Genomic DNA, 18,847 nt, shown 5'->3' with positions numbered 1-18,847 from the left:
TGTGCCACATCTCGTACCAAGATATGCTCTCTTCCTCGGAGTTCTCGATGCTATAAAATTCTTAGAGTTCATCAGCGAGGACAGCAAACTCAACAAGGCTCAAAGACTTCATTTTAACACGAAAGTGTTTTATGCCGGGGTCCACCAAGTACATCCGTCACGGATATGACGTTGATAAAATGGACGCCAACGGGTGCGAAAGAAAAAAACCAAGAAAAAGATACCCCGCTGGGAATCGAACCCACGACGTTGCGGCCGCGACGGCAAGCGCCCGACGCTCTACCGACTAAGCCAACTTGGGAGATGCTAGGCACGGCGCGAACGCGCCTTATATCTTTCACACGTTCTCTTTCGCGGCGGGCGGAGCGGGGCGGTGCCGCCGTCTGTGAGAGGTGAAAAGAAGTAATGCTTCACGATCGACACTTACTAGCGCTTACTCCGAGATTGCACGTGACATCGGCGGTCATGGTTAAAGCGTCTCGATACCAGAGAGGTAGACGCTTGCGGCCTGAATGTCCAACGAGACGGAATGTACAACGAGACTGAATGTCCAATAGTGGACATTCAGTCTCGTTGGACATTTCGTCTCGTTGAACATTCCGTCTCGGTTGGACATCCAGTCTCGTTGGACATACAGTCTCGTTGGACATTCCGTCTCGGTTGGACATTCAGTCTCGTTGGACATACAGTCTCGTTGGACATTCAGTCTCGGTTGGACATTCCGTCTCGTTGGACATTCCGTCCCGGTCACAAATTTCACTTTTCCGTTTTCGTTCCACACATCCCAATATTTGCTGTGAAAATTTTCCGAATGTGCCCTAACATTTGCGACGTGCGTGAAAATTCGGTATAGGACGTGGCGCTGAGACTGCGTATTACGCACGGCAAGGATATATATATACATATATATATATATATATATATATATATATATATATATATATATATATATATATATATATATATAGAGAGAGAGAGAGAGAGAGAGAGAGAGAGAGAGAGAAAGCGCAAAGACACGAGGGAATAAAATAGGAAACAAGACGCAAAAAAGAATTATTTAAAAAAAAGAAAAAAATATTTAAAGAGCTACCTTTTGCACCCGTTTGCTCGTGTTCATATAACTTGATGCCTTTTCAACAAATCGAGTTGAAAGTTTGCGCTTTTCATGCTTTTTTTATGTGCCTCCTCCCTAAAAATATGTACCTGTAACTTTACCACAGTTTAACAATTATGCAAAACCAAATAGCCCGGTACCTCACCTTGTTGAGTAATCGATTAGCTTTCAGTTTTCTCTCGGTGATCCTTTAGTTTTTTTAAAAAGGTAATTGTAATCGCTGACGCTCTTTCTCTGTAATGCGTACAAGTCTGTTCCCGACCCAGTTTTTTTTTTCACTTGAGCTTCACAGCACTAATATCGACATCATTGGAAGAGTAATAGAAAAGCTCGTGTTCATGCCGTTTCTGAAAAGTCCTCAAATGATTTTAAACATCATAAAAACGGTTTTATTGTCGCCACCGATTACCTGTATGCTATGTGTTGTAATGAAAAATTATTCACGCGAAGCACTTTGCAAAACGCGAACAAGATTGGCTACTTCGGCAATAAGCTCAGAAAAAAAAATTACAGCATATCCACGGGTGAATGATGAAGAGCTTGGGCGAAGCTCCTGAAGCAATCATGGTCTCGGGATCGGCTTCTCGTTGAGCCCGTTTCACAGCGGCGTCCTTGGCGCGCACCGTCTCGGGATGCGCCTGGCTGCAGCCAAGTGAGCGCCCGCCGCTGCGCATCGTTCAAGCTCCACCAACGATCCGACACGTACGGCGACGATCCAGGAGAATGAGAGAGGCGCTCGCTCCCCGCGCAGCCCGCGCAGCAGCCAATCGGAGAGCAGCGGCGCTTCTAGCGCCATCTCGTGTCGACTCACACAAGCGCCATATTGCACACAATTCTATTGGACCAACGCCATCTAGGAAATGAGACGAGAAATGGTGATGACGACACAGATTGTGTACAGCGCCATCTAGAATATCGTCCCTGAACTGCAGTTTGTATGTACTTCTATGAGACAGCGCCGTCTGCCGTTTACGCCGGACAGAGATACTGCCGTTTACGCCGGACAACGAAGACGTGACAAGGTTAGACTAAGAGGAGCTACGCCCCTAAAATGAGCAGTTCGCAGCGGATGGCCTGATGCTCTCTTGACTGGCCCGGTGCAGCGGAGGTGTAGGTCACCGCTCATTGCACGTCACTCTAATGTGGTGTGACGTCACTAAAACTTTCGTTACGCTTCCTACACAGTGACGTCGGTGTCAGTCACGCTAGCGATGGGTTTCGATCGCGAGAATGAGCATTTATACAGACTTTGGAAGTGAATTAAAATATATTCTAAACGTTTGCTGCGTGCAATACTTCGTGCTGAGCGTCCTTGCTTACAGAGAAAGCCTACAGTAGGCTTTTTATAGCCTCAAATTTTGGTGACACCACCTCTTTTTCCTAGACCGGCCTGCAGTTCTCTTGTAGCGGAAATGCCATGACATGTTTCCATCAAGGTAGTCAAAACTAAAACTGATATCCCACACTCAGCATGCTTCATAATCATTTCGTGGTTCTGGCGCGTAAAACCAAAGAATTTAATTTTAAAGGAAAATTTCCTCCCTAGCTTCTTCGACCCGCATTCTTTAAGAGGAAAGAAGAATTGTTCTAGGGGCTCGCAGAAAGCCAACAATCCAGCCAAGGAAAGCATAGGTACGTTATTTGTTGATCTTTTTAACTGTAGTGTAATGAATATGACCTAAATTGAAAGGACTTAAATGGGACGAAAAAGCACACTTTCTTTCGGTGGGATTCGAACCCACAACTTTCGCATTACGCGTCTGATGCTCTAACAATTAGGCTACGACGGAGGGCGCTCCCTCGTCCACTTTGTTGGGTATTTACGTGAGCTTGATCCCCGGGAGTGTTAGCAAGCGCAAATCGTCGCCGTAATTATAAGGTTGCGGGTTCGGATCCCACCGATGGAAAGGGTGTTTTTTCGTCTACTTGGATTTCGTTGCATATGGGTTGTAATTATTACATCGCAGTTAAAAAAAAAGCGACAAATAATGTCCCCAATGTTTTATTTGGCCTAATTGGCTGTTGGTTTTCTAACAAATAACTGAGTCTCTCGAACTATTCTTCTTTCGCACTTTCATAGCAAGGGATTCGTCCTGCCTCGTGACGCTTTCTGGCAAAAATAGTGTTTCACACTCGCCGCCTTATCTACGAGTGGCGCTGGTAACACTCTCAGGGATTAAACGCAGATAGATACCGCACAGAGTGGACGAGGGAGCGCCCTCTCTCGTAATCCTTTAAGGGGCTGTGATGTCCGATTTATGACAAACATAAACAGGAACAGCAAAGTATGCAAACAAACAAAATAAAGCATTAAAGTAACATATTCAATATACAAATGAAAACTAAAAATACAAAATAGAAATAAAACTTACAAAACTTGAAATTATGGTAAATGCAGTAAAGCGAATACGGAAACAAAAATACGACGCCCAACGCCACAGACAGTCAATATTTGCAAAACACACACAAAAAAATGCGATCTTCCGTTAGGCTATCTTAACCCAATGAATCAGTTGTCTGAGAAATCTCAAACGAGGACACGTTTATCTGTTCTAAATTGGACATTCCGTCTCGTTGGACATTCAGTCTCGTTGGACATTCCGTCTCGGTTGTACATTCCGTCTCGTTGGACATTCCGTCTCGTTGTACATTCCGTCTCGGTTGGACATTCAGTCTCGTTGGACATTCAGTCTCGATGGACATTCCGTCTCGGTTGGACATTCCGTCTCGTTGGACATTCAGTCTCGCCGGTCACGTGACCGAGGTAGACTGGCCGCGCTGGCGTCGCCGAGGCACCCTTGACGCAGTTACGTTCTTTGCCTTTGGATTCGTGTTAGCGTGCGTCGGCTCATCGGAGTAGTGCAGCTTCCACGTGCACGAACGGGATTTCTCTGCCGCCGACTGCTTCAATTGCGAGAGCACCGACTAAAAAAACTGCTGCAATATGCGTAGCAGAAAGGACGCGATTTCGCCGGGCGAATGTCGTGCCTTGGTGGAGCGAGAGCAGCGCCTGCGAGACAGAGGCCAGCGGGACGCACGCGTTTGCGGCTCAGGCTACGAACCTCTACCTCCCGCGTTGCTGAAGTGCAGTGTGTGTTATGAATGCATGAGCACAGGCGTCGGCTACCCATTACTAGAAAGCGGACACCGTGCCGTTTCTCTCCTTAATTGACGACGCTTTGAAGAAGTGCATACCGGGTACCGATGTTGATTATGAGCTTGTTGATATCATCCTTACGCGGGATTCACGATTCCCTGTGTCCAAATATATGTTCGCACCGTAAGATACCACAACGGTTTAATCATGATCATGGGCGTTAGTCGTCGCGATAGAGACATGCTGTCAACATGGGTGCATCCACGTCAAACGGTGCTATAGCTGCCAAACACGAATAGACATTGTACAAGGTCTCATATCACTACACAATAAGCACTACTTCTGTGAAGACACGTTTCACTTTCGTGTTATACCGATTCCTATGACGGAGGGATCAGCCATGTTTTTTTGTTGGATGAAGCTGCAGAAGCTTGAAGCTCTTCTCATTAGTGTCAGAAAAGGGGCGAGCCAATTAAGAAGCAGTGAGAGAGTCCAAGTAAGGCACATATATTGCCACGCGGTAATATTTCTCCGGCGACTGTATCCCGTAGTTGTCTCGGTGGGTTTGACGAGAGGCTTGCCTTGGCACAGATATCACTATATTAAAGCGATTGGCTGCCTCACTTGCTGTTCTCATGATGTCAGAAAACTGCTCTTCAGCGTTAGTCCGGTGGTCGCGAAATATATTCTGCAGCTCAGTGATGTAGTCGTGTACAGAATGAAAGTTCATGGTTACACTCTGCAGAACGTTCGTAACAGGTTCCAGTCGTGCGCTGTACTTCGCTACGATGTGCAAGCAGACAATGAAAGGTGAGCTTGTCGTTGCACAGTAGAGGATGTGAGCTCGTTGCTAGTTGCAGCATTCGAGGTTGATTCCATTGATACGAGCTCCTGGAGGGCTTCAACTATGGCCACGTAATGTTGAGAGAAGATCCTAATTGACTTGTATTTTGCAGACCACCTTGTTTCACACAGCATCGGAATGTTGGGCACCAATTTCCTTCGAAGTACGCTCTCACGGAAGAAGTTTGTGGTTTGCTTGATTATCCCAATTGTGTTGCGAATTTCAGAGACTTCGTTCAAATCGTTGATCACGAGATTCAGTTTGTGGCTTGCGCAGTGGAAAAATAGTGCCTTTGGAAGTTCTTTCTGTATTATTCTGTTAACTCCAGCTTCTCTTCAAGCCATTGTGGAGCATCCATCATACCCCTGTCCAACGAGGTTCGAAAGAATCAGCCCAGCATCCTTTAAAAACTTCAAGATTGCGGCGGCGATGCAAGCTGAGTTCAGCTGATTCAACTCTACAAATCCCATAAAATGCTCTCGAACGCAGGCATCCGTTCCTCTCTTGTCAATGAAGCGAATGCCTATAGACATCTGCTCTGTGCAGTTTCGTCCGCAAGGACGGAAAAAGCAAATGCTGTGTTAACTTCAGCCACTATTTCCTCCCTCAGGATGTCGCCACAGATTGTGATGATCTCGTTCTGGACTCGGGCGGAAGTGTACTTTGCATTACCAGGAGAAGATGCAAAGTGTTCTTGAAGCCAGGTATCTCCTGCTTCTACCCGAAAGTCAAGGAGATCACTGAAAACTCCACTGTCAGACTGCTTCCCGCGTACTGGCAAGTCATGCGTTGCACAAAATATAATGGTGGAAATGATCGGAAATAGTTTCTGGCGGTTCCTTTCAACTTGCTCGTGCAGGGCTTTGTTTAGCTGCTGTACAACGGGTAATTTCTTGCCTGATACCACACCCATAAAGTTCTGTGAGGCGGCCATTGCTTCCTGGTGCCATTGGGATTTCCCATGATCCCTGCACGCCTCGTGCATTTTTTTGTAGTTACTGAAAGTGCGCACGATAAAGCTACCTTGAGTACCCCGATGAACATTTGGAGGAAAGGTGACGCAGAAACGACAAAGGGCGCCTTTCAGTGTCGCTGAGTACGCAAACCAAGGGGCGTAATCTGCCAGCCATTGGTAGCGAAAAGTCCTCTTGCAAGGTGTTACATCTTTCTTAAAGTCATATGTAGCATTTGGCGACCATGAATTAGTCAGAAGGCGTAACTTCAAATTGTCTGGTATGCCCGCGAGTTTAGCTTTGTCTAGAAACTCTCCCAAATCACATTCTAGAGAAATGTTAGTTGCTTGCTTGCTGTTGTCACTGTTATTTAATCCCAAGCAAGGAGAAGTATCATCGTGGCTTACTGTGTCGTGGTAGCTCACTGATGGTGGAACCTCTTCCATGGTGGCGACGACCTCAGGCACAGTCCGTTGGTGAAAGTCTGCATCACATTCACTAGGCTGGTCAACTTCTGCAAAATCGTCACACGCCACACTAGAATCGTCCGCCGGACAGCTCAGTGACACTCCGTCAGACACCCGTGGACGCTTGAAGAAGCGTCGGATATCCATAATTGGGGACCGGACGAGGCAAAGCTGTCAGAGTTCCTGGTGGTTGACCACTAGAAAATATACGCACACTGACTGGAAGGATAATTATTCAAATGCTCACGTTAAAAACACGAAAGCATTATATTTACAAGGAAATCTTATTTACCGGCTAATACACACGCTCACAAATTCATTCGTCTAGCTCAATCTCGCTCGCGCACCCGCACAGTCGAGCGACCGGGCCATGCACTGCTTGCCGCTCGTTGCTCTCTCGTCCAGTGTCCTGGTTGTTTCATCTCCGCATAGCCATGCACTTAAACACACTGAACCACACAAACAGAGGCGCACGGGTTCAGGGGCTTACTGTCGAAAAAACGGAACCATGTGGCCGTGTAGGCTCCCCTTGTAGACAGGACATTGCGCGCACCACAAAGTGGGAAGATGGCTGGAATCGTTTACGCGCTGTCGCCGCTCTGGCGAGGTTCCCCGTGATGGATAGCGCAACAAAGGCGCAGGCACCATAGCGCAGGGCTGGCCATCATAAATATATTCCGACTCGCCGAATTTGCTACCTTGTTGAGGTCCCCCACACTGGAGGTGCACTCAACAAGATGCGTGCTCACAAGGGTTGCCGGCTCGGGCGTACCAGCGTATTCCGAACACAGTGAGCAACGAAGGCGAAAACACAATGCCCTGTACGGTGTCTCTTTTCGTGCCGCTATCTCTCTACAGAGCTGAACAACAGAGACCTCCCCTGAAGAAGGGTCGGAACACATGCGTGCCGGCACTGCTACCATCGGACTTGGAGGTGCCCGGCGTCTGAACGTGTCGAAATGATTAGAACAGATCGCCCTTCAGCCCTTTTTAACGATGACACCTTTCGAAGACGGCAAAAGGACACGTGCCCGGCAAAAGGACAGACCAGAGGTGCCACCCAAAGCGCAAAAGCGGGGGCTGCTTTCACTCGTTTCGCAGGGTGCGTCGCCGGCCCATTCGTGGCGGCTCTTTTCCTTTCGTCGTTGACAACCATCAGTCACGGTTTAAGTGTTTAAGCATAGGCGCGTTGCCATTAGGCTGTAATCATCGCGCGGATGGGCACGGCTGCACGGATGTGTGTCGGGGGCCAAAAGAGACTCCCATAGGAAGAAGGCTTTATTGATGCTTGTTAACCAAGTTTTTTTTTATTTTAGCGCGAGCAAAATCTCGATAGCCAGTACAGTCTGAGCTGAAGCTCCAGGCAAACCCTGTACCACGGCTATACTTAGGCTCTAACCAAATGAACAATGAGTACAGTAGGTACTGCAAAGTTTGTCCTTTTTTGTAAATTAATTTCTGCTTCTGATTATATAAATACATCCTCCGTCGTGACTCGTCAGTGTCGTCACTTCCTACGAGTACTCATCATGTCGCCTTCGTACACGCTGTACTTCACGATTCTTTTGTCAGGGTTTAGACACATTCCTAAAAAACTAACATGCACATGCAGTAGTATTTTATTTTGAGATGCGTATGACATTGCCGCAACATTAACTAAACATGTAAGCAACATAAGTACATGACTCCCGAAAATAGTAAGGCGATTTAATTTGCATGAGCATGAAGGCCCGCTGTTGTGAAGGTATAATCGACGCCTTATAAGGACCAACAACAAGGGCAACTTGAGCTCCACAACAAAGCACAGCATGCAACTTGTACAAGCCCACAAGCTTTCTGAGTGACCGATATAAAAGCATTGTTTGGGAGCTTGGGTGGTGAGAGGCGCGACGCCATGGGATATTGTTACAGTCTTTTAACGAAGTGTAGCGGTAATGATTTCTTGCTAAATGTAGCCGTCAATTTTGTGAAAACTGAAGTTCTTGTGTCAGACTGCGTAAATCTCTTAGTTCAGGAAAAGAAAACATGAAACTTGTATCTCAGAATTATTCGCTATCTTCAATAGCCATCGCAGGCAGTCTCACTGCCATGACTTGACGTCTAGATATATATATATATATATATATATATATATATATATATATATATATATATATATATATATATATATATATATATATATATATATATATATATATATAGGCATAAAGAGAACTACTTCTGGCTACCGTCATAAAACTTGTGAAAAACTCCTTCGTGCTACAATATAAGAAACAAAACAAATATTTATTTTATCGTAACAGTTTCGGCTGGCGCGCGGTGCAGCCTCCTTCGGAGGATGTAATTGAAATGACATGGCCCAACCTGCTGCACCAGGGCCGCCCGCCCAGTTTGGGTGCCAAACGAGAATTTCAAGAAAAGATAAAAAAAAGGAGAAAGGAAAAGAAGAAAGAGAGAAATAACGAAGGCAGCAACATCAACAATTGCTTTGTTGGGGCATTCGTCAACAGCTGCAGAACTAGGGAGGGAAAGAACAGCGGTAGGAAAGACGGAGAGCCGCCGGAGGCGGGCGAGGCGGGCGGTTTATCCCTGTCTTATCTTCGTAGGGTAGATAAAAAGGCGGCCTGAGCAAGCGACCAAGGAAAGGGGAAAAGAGAAATGTCGCTTCTACACATCACACAGATGGTCCAAGTTCAGATGGTACCGCAGTTAGCCCGCGGCGCCAGGCCGTGCACACACGAGAAGAGATACATACGACCCGCTCTAGCTTTGGGAAAACTTTGGCCACGATACAACGCTAAAAGTACCCCCCCCCCTCTCTTTCATATATATATATCCCGAATTCCAGGGGGGGGGGGGGGGCAGATGCCCCCCCTTGCCCCCCCTTGCGGACGCCCATGCAAATAGGTGCTATTTATTGGTTCTATAGGTGACAAATAGACGTCGCCTATTAAAGCCTATTGGTGCCTACTGGTTCTATAAGTGACAAATAGCTGCCACCTATTGGTACTAACATATACCTATTGGTTCCATTGGTGACAAATAGATGTCTCTTATTGCACAAATAAAAAATTTATTGGTCCTATCGGTGACAAATAGATGTTGTCAATTGGTCTCTATTGGTGACAAAAGAATTCTAATAAGACCTATAAAGCTCTAGTTGAGCACTTATATAACAAATAAGATTTTTCTATAAGACCAATAGAAAATTCTATTGGCATTTTTGCTAGGGGACCCTCGCACCGTTTCCGCTGCAGGGGGGCGTCGAGCGCCATGACGTTTGCTCGTGATGTTGGAACCTGCGGTCACGGTGATATCGCAGTGAAATTGCAGCGATGATAATAATATTTGGGGTTTTAAGTGCGCCAAAACCACGTTATGACTATAAGGGCCGGATGCCGTAGTGGAGGACTCTGGAAATCTCGTCCACCTCGGGTTCTTTAGTACGTGCACGCCGGACTATATCTCGTTAATGCATTTAGCTGGGCTAGTTGGTATTGACTGAATGTATGCTTTCATATTACTAGCGAACACGCACAAGGACTACAGAAAAAGATAGCGGTTGTCCTGTCTCTTACCGTAGGAATACGGTAAGTCCCTACGTTCACTAATCATTCAGGAAGCGCGGCCGGTATTGACTTGGAACGCTTGTATAAAAAGAAGCTGCATTTTTGGGTGAGAAAAAAAATAACTGTGCTGTCACTTTATAATTATATATATACTCGTAAAACAATCACATTTCCGTTTTTTTTTTCATCTAAACCTTCGAAAAACGCGCTGTCGCCACTTCATTGCTATAAGTGTGCTCTGTTTTCCCATTCATCACCGCGTACCTAAAGTGTCACTCAGCGTTCCGAAGCTGCACTTAACTGGCGCAGGTGCTTCTGAGCGTGGGGCCTGAAGTTTCGAAGCTTGGCAACAGAGAAAAATTATTAATTTTCTGCAAGCTTGGTTGCAAAAAAAAAAAAGCTGCATTATTATACTCTCCTCCTCCTCCTCGGGAATCACTTCTCTGTTTATTCAAGAGGTTTACACATGCACGGTATATCCTTGGGAAAGCCCACGGCGTACGTCGCACGAACACGACAATCGTGCAAGCCGTTTCACGACAGACAACTGCCAGAACTATAAAAGCGACGGCGTGTGTCACGAATGTGGTCGCCTCGACAGCACCTCCCGGTGCACAACGGAACGAGCGCACACCGTGACAACGCGATTCTGCATGTGCTATATTTAGCATATCCTTCCTAAATGCGCTGGCGTTATAATTCACACAATGATGGATTGTTAATAAAAATAGGCTTTGTCTAACCACCGTGGCTCAATGACAAGCGTGCGCAGTTTTTAAACGAACCTTCACAGAAATAAGGGAATGCACGTAGTAGCGTGCGCAGAGTTCACACTGGCATCTTGTTCCGCCTTTATCACCAAAAATTTGAAACGCAAAAAAAAAAGTAATTAGGAATGATACGTACTGGAAAGCAGGATGTCTTCGAACGCGATGCATGCAAGACATATGACGTTGAAATTTCCTCAATTATGCAAGTAATTGTCTATGGCAATTAGTTTTCATAATGTAAATTGCGTTGACAACAATTAAAATTTACGAGTATGGGCGAGGCGACCACTAAGAGAACGCCGGTCGCGTATCTTAATCACCGTATCCCGTTGCCCAGGCCCGTGGCCAGGAATTTTTTGCGGTGGGTGGGGGGGGGGGGGGGGGGGAGGCTTGCTGATGGCCTTGACTATTTGAGAAAAACACCTATTTTCATTATTTATTTGTTGGTGAAACACCACCCTGGATACGGGACTGTCGTTGCCCATATTCCTAATTAGCTGGGGCCGAGTTAGCTAGGCCACACTTGCATGTCGATCAATGACCGTATATATAACAATTGCCCTTAGGGTATATTCATAAAACAGAAAACGCCTTATACGCAAGCTTTCTAAATAAGCTGTAGCTCCATTTTTTGGTTGCGTTACACCCATAGACGTGCGCACGGGGGGTGGGGGTGGGAGCGGCCGCCCCCCCCCCCCCTATTCACCTGAGAGGGGGGCGCAAAGTGAGCCCCACACATTGACAGGGTGGGGAGGGGGCGCCATACATTGCCATAATTGGGAAGGGGGGCGCTGCGACGAACCTTCGCCCCCCCCCCTCCCCCACCCTGAAGGGGAACCCTGCGCACGCCTATGAGCTCTGCGTTGGACGTCAGCTAGCTGAGGGCACGGAGCTGAGAGGTTTGTGTGGCTGAACAGTGTCGTGTTCATTGCAACGCAGCCTGCGTGATAGCTGCCGCCATATGCACCACGAACCGCAAGGCACGGCAATAAAGCAGCACCTGCTAATGCACCCTTCGAGCAAGACTGCGAGCCAGTAACAGTGCTTTCGCCGCTTCTTTTCAACATCGCTATGCACGATCTGTCCAACCAACTCTCAAGAGTCCAGGGGGTAGGACACGCGATTTACGCGGACGACATTACCATTTGGTCTGCCAGCGGCCCACTAGGCGCTCTGGAGCAGAACCTGCAGCAAGCGCTGGACACCACAGAAGCTTTTCTTAAAAATACGGGACTGAAGCTGTCTCCCAGCAAATCAGAGCTCCTTCTGTGCAAACGCGGCCCCAGGAAGGGACAGCCCCTTAGCTGCCTCCCCGTTCACCTAAGTACCAGGGACGGAGGCAGTATCCCCAGGTGTAACACAATCAAGGTCCTCGGTATGGTCATTGGGGCTTACAGCGGTGACAACGTGGAGGCACTCAAACGCATAGAAAAGAGTGTCCTCAACTTCACCAGGGTTATATCACGGGTCGCCAACAGAAGGGACGGCCTGAAAGAAGACAACCTCATGAAAGCATTTCACGCCTTTCTCATCAGCCAAGTAACGTACGCCGCCCCTTTCCTCAACTGGAAGAAGACAGAGCTCAATAAAATCGATACACTAATTAGAACAGGATTGAAAAGGGTCCTGAGCCTCCCTCGAAATACTAGTACGGAACGACTCCTCCAATTGGGCCTGCACAATACAGCTACCGAACTGTTTGAGGCACAGCGGCATGCCCAAATTAGTCGGCTCTCGCTCTCAAGGGCGGGCAACGAGATCTTGTTGGAAGCCGGCATTCAGCCCCTCTTCATGCCACCAGAGAAGTCACAACTTTGCAAAAACGCCACGCAAGCGATAACTGTTGATCCGATTCCCAGAAACATACACCCGACCCACAACGAAGGACGGAGAAAAGCGAGAGCCAAGGCCATACTCGCCAAGATCATGCGCAACGAAACGCAAGTCCTCTTTGTTGACGCTGCAAGATATTGGAATCGAGGCGCTTACGCCGTCTCCGTGGTGGACGCCCATGGCTCGCTCGTCAACGCAGCCACGGTAGTTACCAACTTCACCCACGAAGCAGAAGAAATGGCCATTGCGGTGGCCCTTCAAAGCTGCACGGGAGCCTCTATCATTTACTCGGACTCCAGAACAGCCATAAGAACTTTTTCGGCTGCCCTCGTCTCTTCGAAGGCAGCTACAGTTGTCAACAAGCTCTTCTACCAAGAAAGGGGCGAAGATAATTTCCCGTCCTCACACATTACATGGTTCCCGGCTCACATGGGAAACATTTCCGGATCTTCTTCCTGCAACCCAAACGAGCGGGCACACCAACTGGCGCGAGAGCTCACTTTCCGCGCCTGCGGTCCACCCCCTCGCTTCAATGCAGCCTGCAGGAACCTCGATAACAAAGACCCGCTCGTGTCATACCACGAACTCACCTCTCATCATAGGTTAGGACGTCGAACTTTCCCTCCTCCTCACACAAAGCTCAACAGAGCACAAGCAATCACTTACAGACAGTTGCAGACTCGAACATACATAACACCAACGACACTAAGCAGGATCAATCCTGACTTTCCTGCTGTATGCTCGCACTGTGGCCACGAATACAACAATTTCGAGCACATGCTCTGGCTGTGCCCTGCCAACGCGGGTACAGATTTTTCTGACCAGTCGTCATGGGACTCAGCGCTTCAAAGCACAGAGCTCATAGCTCAGCTCAAGGCTGTCCAGAGGGCCCGGGCCGTCGCCGAAGGACTCTGTCTACCGGCCCCGACCTGGGTGGAGCCGCCGGATTGATTGACGGGGCCTTCGGCACCGCTTTCTTTCACCTCAGGACCTGAATAAAGTTTGTACTCACACTCACGCGAGCCAGTAAATGTTTTTACGGATCGACCCCAAGCCGTTGGGGCGCCCCGTTCTTGCGTTCTTTTGTCCTCTCATCGCGTTCATTTTCTTCTTGTTCGCCAGCAAGTACAAAAATTTCGGTCTCCAAGGGCTTGGGATACCCCGTACTAATACTCTGCGATAAAAGACGCCACAATTAGGGCACTGTCGAAGGTTTTGAAGAATCGGTTTTGGCTGCCAGATTTGAATACACCTCTGATATACATATAGTATATTTTTCATTTGCTATTTAGTCTTCGTCTTTACTATTTCTGTAGCCCCTGCCAACAATATTCGCTCACAATATTGCGGGCGAATAATTCGCAACTACAATGCTTATCTACGTGTAATTCAATTTTAAAAAGAAGAGAGAGAGAAATGGGTAGACCGCAAATGGGTATTGGACGACGTGAGCCACGGTTGGGACAGCGGCTGTGGAATGACCCCTGCATAACACCTACACTTCCTCGACCACGTCGCGCAATAAAACATGACCATGTGTGTATGTATTATCTGATAGCTCAAGCTTGCGTGATGGGTCATTCCGTCATCGCGCTATCATGCAGCGACACACACAGCACGCAGCAGGCGCACTTCCAAACGACACGAATGGGCTTGCCGACGCGTTTTGGTACAGAAGCAATTGTGCCTACGCGGGCCGCTATAGTATTGGTGGACAGCACAGTTTGCATCTACAAGACGACGGTTTCAAGGTTTCAAGCATAAAGGTTCAGACGCGAGCACGTAGAAAAAGAAACGCACAAAAATATGTACATTTCTCTCTACGTTCTCGCTGGAACCTTCACACTGTCATCATGATACCAACTGCCCCAGAAAAATTTCGATGGGGGGCGAAATGCAAAAGGTAACACCCGTGTGCTCAGGTTTACGCGCTCGTTAAAGAACCCACCCCAAGGTGGTCGAAATTAATTCGCTTACTTTACTTGATTTGCAAAATTATGCTTGAATTTGTAGCGCTTCTATTATCCGCTTGCCTTCGACGATTCCTCGATCATTTACTACGAAAGCCCAGCTTTTTATTTGCTCCGCAGAGGGTACTTCATTAATTTAGCTCGCCTACATTTTCATCGCAGAACTGTTTTCACCCTCTATGCGTCAGGGGAGGGGGGCACGGGGGATCGTCCCCTCCCCCCACCCCCTACACAAAGGCAAAATGCTGACCCAAGCTAAGCCAGGAGTCTCAAACACGCGGCCCGGCATGCACATGGCTGTCTTCGTCTATTTTTTTTCTTGATAATTAAGATTGTTCATGAGCTACAGAGACGTGATTGGTCGCAAGCAATTCTTTTCGCGAGGCACTCCATGCTGTCGCCATGTACTGAAACAGGATCAAACTATATTTCGGAATTAGTGTCCAGATTGTCAATCCCGACGTCAAATATCCCCTTTAGGAATTACGCGCATATGAGACATGGGAAAGACCTTCTTTCAAATATATATCAATGCTAGCTGACATTGTTTTTACAATCTAACCCCCCCCCCCCCCCCCCCCACGCTACCGAAAAAATCCTGGCGCCGCCCCTGCTATATCGCGGAACTCTCGCTGGAGTGCAGACTCGATATTTCCTTTAAATTATTATCTTTTTGGTAGCACCACCCGGTTGGTGCACATCAATCAAAGAATCATCATTGTCGTGAAGATGGTCTTTGCCGTGGCTGAATGATAGGAGCGAGTGCAGAGCCGCAGGAAGGATTCACTAAGGACTGCTGTCTCTTTTCTTTCTTTCTTTTTTGAATGAGCAACGATGTGCTACGCACGTCAGCATAAATTTAGCTCATTATCATGATGTCATTGTAGTGTTAATGAGAGCGGGTCCGGCATTTCCAGAACAAGATTAGCATCGAATGAAAATATAGCTTTTTCACAATTTCAAAGCCGGTCACTGTGAGCGGAGCCGCTGTTGATTTCCACAACTCCGGGCACACATGCGTACAGGTTAGCTGTCTTCCAATGCTCGCACCAAATTAGCGGGTTCTTGAACGTGCACTTAAATCTAAGAACACGGTCTCAAACATTTTCTCCTCCATCGAAAATGCAGCTGCCGCGGCCGGGATTCGATCCCGCGACCTTCGGGTCAGCAGTCGAGCGCCATAACCACTAGACCACCGTGGCGGGGCAAAGGTCCCATATATGTCAAAAGTGATGCGAGTTGAAGGATTTCCGGTAAGCAGGCAAGGCTTCATTACTCTACCCAGCTTCAATTCCAAAAGTATATGTTAACCATAAAATAATAAAGCTGACAATTAGCATATTTTGTTAATTAGCGATTTTACCGGATATCGTCGCTGAAAATGTTCTCGCTGCTGGCTTGCGCCTATAGTATACATCGCCTATCAGCAAAAAAAAAAAGTAATAACAATAAAAATAAAATAAATGAAAGAAGGAGAAAAGCGCGTCTACGCTGATGACAGCAAAATTCCTTCATGGAAAAGGAAGCAGCGGTATACATAAAAAAAAAAGAAACGTTTAGGTAAAAATATATAAAGAACAACAAGTCAGGGACACGCATCATGCTTACCGTTCTCCATAGGCAGCTGCCACAACACAGTCTCATGCCGCACCGATGTTGACACTGCGCTGTCTCGCAAGAAATCGACTCGCACGTAATGCATATCCTTGTAGTTGCGATCTTTGTATTTTGTTCCTCTTTTTATATGCAGACGGCCATTATATATCCTCAGGGTCTACGCAGTTTCAATGCTGCTACGCTCGGTCGCTGCACTGCAAGGGCGAACGAGTGATCTGACGTTTTTCGTTCATTCTCTTTATACATTTTTTCTTCTTCGATTTACTGCGGAAGCACGCGTTCACACCGCGCCGAAGCCGTGAACATTGCGCGCGGCCTTTGCGACCGCGCGCGCTCTCCCGCTTCGATTTTCAAGGTGAACGTGTCAGCGAAATCAGACCGCGCTCTCCGATCTCGCCATCGCACCAGACCGGTGTCAAGTCCACATATGCTTCACACTGCGCTCTGGTATGTGCTACGTATACGTCTTAAAACATGCGCCTGACCTACCCATGCCCGGCGTTCCTGCACAAAATCTTTCCGGACGCGCATCTTGACAATGCGTGCCGCTTTTGTAAAGAAATAGCCAGTCTTGCTCACATGCTCTGGGGTTGCCCCCTGGCACCGGGGGCCAGGACCACCAAGGAAGAGTGGGACCGAGCTCTACGCAGCTCGGACCTTGAAGCACAGCTCTGGGCTGTCCATCGGGCCCGCGACGCGGCGGAGGGGCAAGGCCTCTCTGTCCCGACGTGGGAGCGGCCCGCTGCACGCTAATCGCGCGCACCGAAGGACTAAAATAAAGTTGTTCATCCATCCATCCAACAGCGATGGACCAACAAGTCGGACAAGATCGAAGCGTGAGCGGAAGCAATATCAGCGCCTCAGACGAGACGGAATCCAACCGCCAGTTTCTATTCTCGCACGGGCACTATAGATGCCGCTTGCATATATTAATAGATGTACTAAAAGGTACATGACCTAAACTGCTTTGTGAGACTCCCAAGCGCAGCTGCAGTGAAGCGCCTCGATTTGCGAGAAATGAAGACATACGTACGAGACACACACTGCCGATCGCTTGTTTGCTGAAATTTAATCGGGTAAAACGAACCGATTTCACGCAGTGGTCGTATACTTCACCTGTTAAAAAGAACTTGGGTACATAAAAATAAGCAGAATTCGACCCATGGAATACAATAACAAGGTTTCGTGCGCGGTACTCTACGAAACGCGAGCATTAATTAACGCGTATTATCAGACTTCGCAACAACGGGAATTTCGCTATAGCAGCATATCGCGCGTGGGCAGTGCGAGGAATATAAAACGACGCTGCGCTCTGCATCAATCACGATCAAATTTTGACCAGCGTCTTTCTTTTGTCAAAATTTCTTCTCATCGGCGTCAGGTTTGTACTGGACGATAACCTTAGCAAAGAAGCGCGCCATCAGCTCTGGCATTCAAAATGCTAACGGTGGTACACGTGAGGATATGTGCTATTAAGTTGTACTTGCGTGTTAATTTTTATGGGAACATGAAGGTACGTAGCGATATCGATCAAGAAAAAAAACGGCACCACAATAAAGAACACATACATGCCTGCGCGGTGTGCCCCTTAGAATCCTAGGCCGTGGTATACGGCGCATCATGACATTTAACTTACTTCACACACGTTAACCATTCGTGTCAAAGTGTGAACCACAACCTACAGAACCTCGTGGCATATATTTGGCCAAGTTCGCGTAATCACTTCCAACCTGAGAGCAGTTATATGCAGCGGTAATCGCAGCAGCCACAAACACGGTGCGTATTAAAATTAACAAATAAAATTACATGAACAATGTAGAACTGCCGCAAGCACGCTTAGCTGGAGTATATCTTGCCGCCCAGGCGGGCCGGCTTGATAGATGAACGGAGAGAGAAATGGGTTTCCAGAGCGCGCGCATGGATAGCGCCCTCGGCTTTGCGTACTCAGGGGGTCCCCCCAGAAGAGGGCCCCCTAACTGCATCGAACGACAGCGAAAGGGTGCCGACGGAGCAGGTGAGGCCCGCTGCCGTGCTTTGCATTTTCGCCACCGGTCCGGCGACCAGCGTGAAACCCGTCCGCTCCGTCGCAGCTGAGGTGCGAAGACGGCGTAGTACGTACCGTTACGCGCATGGTGAGGCCGTTGAGTAGAGCTGGCGTCGTTCGTGGTGGCCGTGCGTTGCCTCGCTCAGCGCTACGTCAGGAGGTGGCGTCGGAATGTGGTTCTTTCGACGTGCGTGGCAGCAGATGCAGCAGCTGACACCGCCGCTTTCGCTACTGCAGACGACGTGACAACCGGTGAAAGCCAGGCTCGACAAACGGCTCCTTGGCGGCTTCCGACGACTTCGTCGCTGGCTCTATGCAGCGCTTGATTGTAAAAGCGGCACATTAGGAAAAGCGACACCAGGCAGGGAAGTAGAGTACAGTGCGCTGAGTCTCCCGTTTTGCAAAGAACGTAAATTAGCCGACGCAGTGTAACAATCAAAAATACATTGACAAACAAGTTACACAAAAGCATTGCCTCCAAGATCGGTAATTTTTCCAGGCAATACAGTCTTTTGCGAAGCGGGTTTAGCCTCCCCTACTATGTATGGTTAAAAAGTTCTGATATTTTT

At 47.9% G+C, this 18,847-nt stretch overlaps 1 protein-coding gene across 3 annotated transcripts in view; it reads right to left on the bottom strand.

Annotated features, from left to right (window-relative positions):
* LOC119374104 (probable glucosamine 6-phosphate N-acetyltransferase) overlaps nt 1-18,532 on the bottom strand; it is a 51,962-nt gene extending 33,430 nt beyond the window's left edge. The window contains exon 1 of one of the 3 annotated variants that reach the window (XM_037644172.2): nt 18,354-18,532. In XM_037644172.2, coding sequence (XP_037500100.1) covers nt 18,354-18,365 — 12 coding nt within the window. In that variant the 5' untranslated portion in view covers nt 18,366-18,532. Of the gene's footprint in view, nt 1-16,225; nt 16,302-18,353 lie in introns of those variants that run through there. The other 2 variants (XM_049410991.1, XM_037644171.2) reach the window with 2 other exon arrangements.
* Nucleotides 18,533-18,847: the final 315 nt, after the last annotated feature.

This window comes from Rhipicephalus sanguineus, chromosome 11, assembly GCF_013339695.2.
Source record: "Rhipicephalus sanguineus isolate Rsan-2018 chromosome 11, BIME_Rsan_1.4, whole genome shotgun sequence".
Lineage (NCBI taxonomy): Eukaryota > Metazoa > Arthropoda > Arachnida > Ixodida > Ixodidae > Rhipicephalus > Rhipicephalus sanguineus.
Note: the sequence above shows the minus strand (reverse complement) of the source record. Positions and strands in the feature narration are given on the sequence as shown.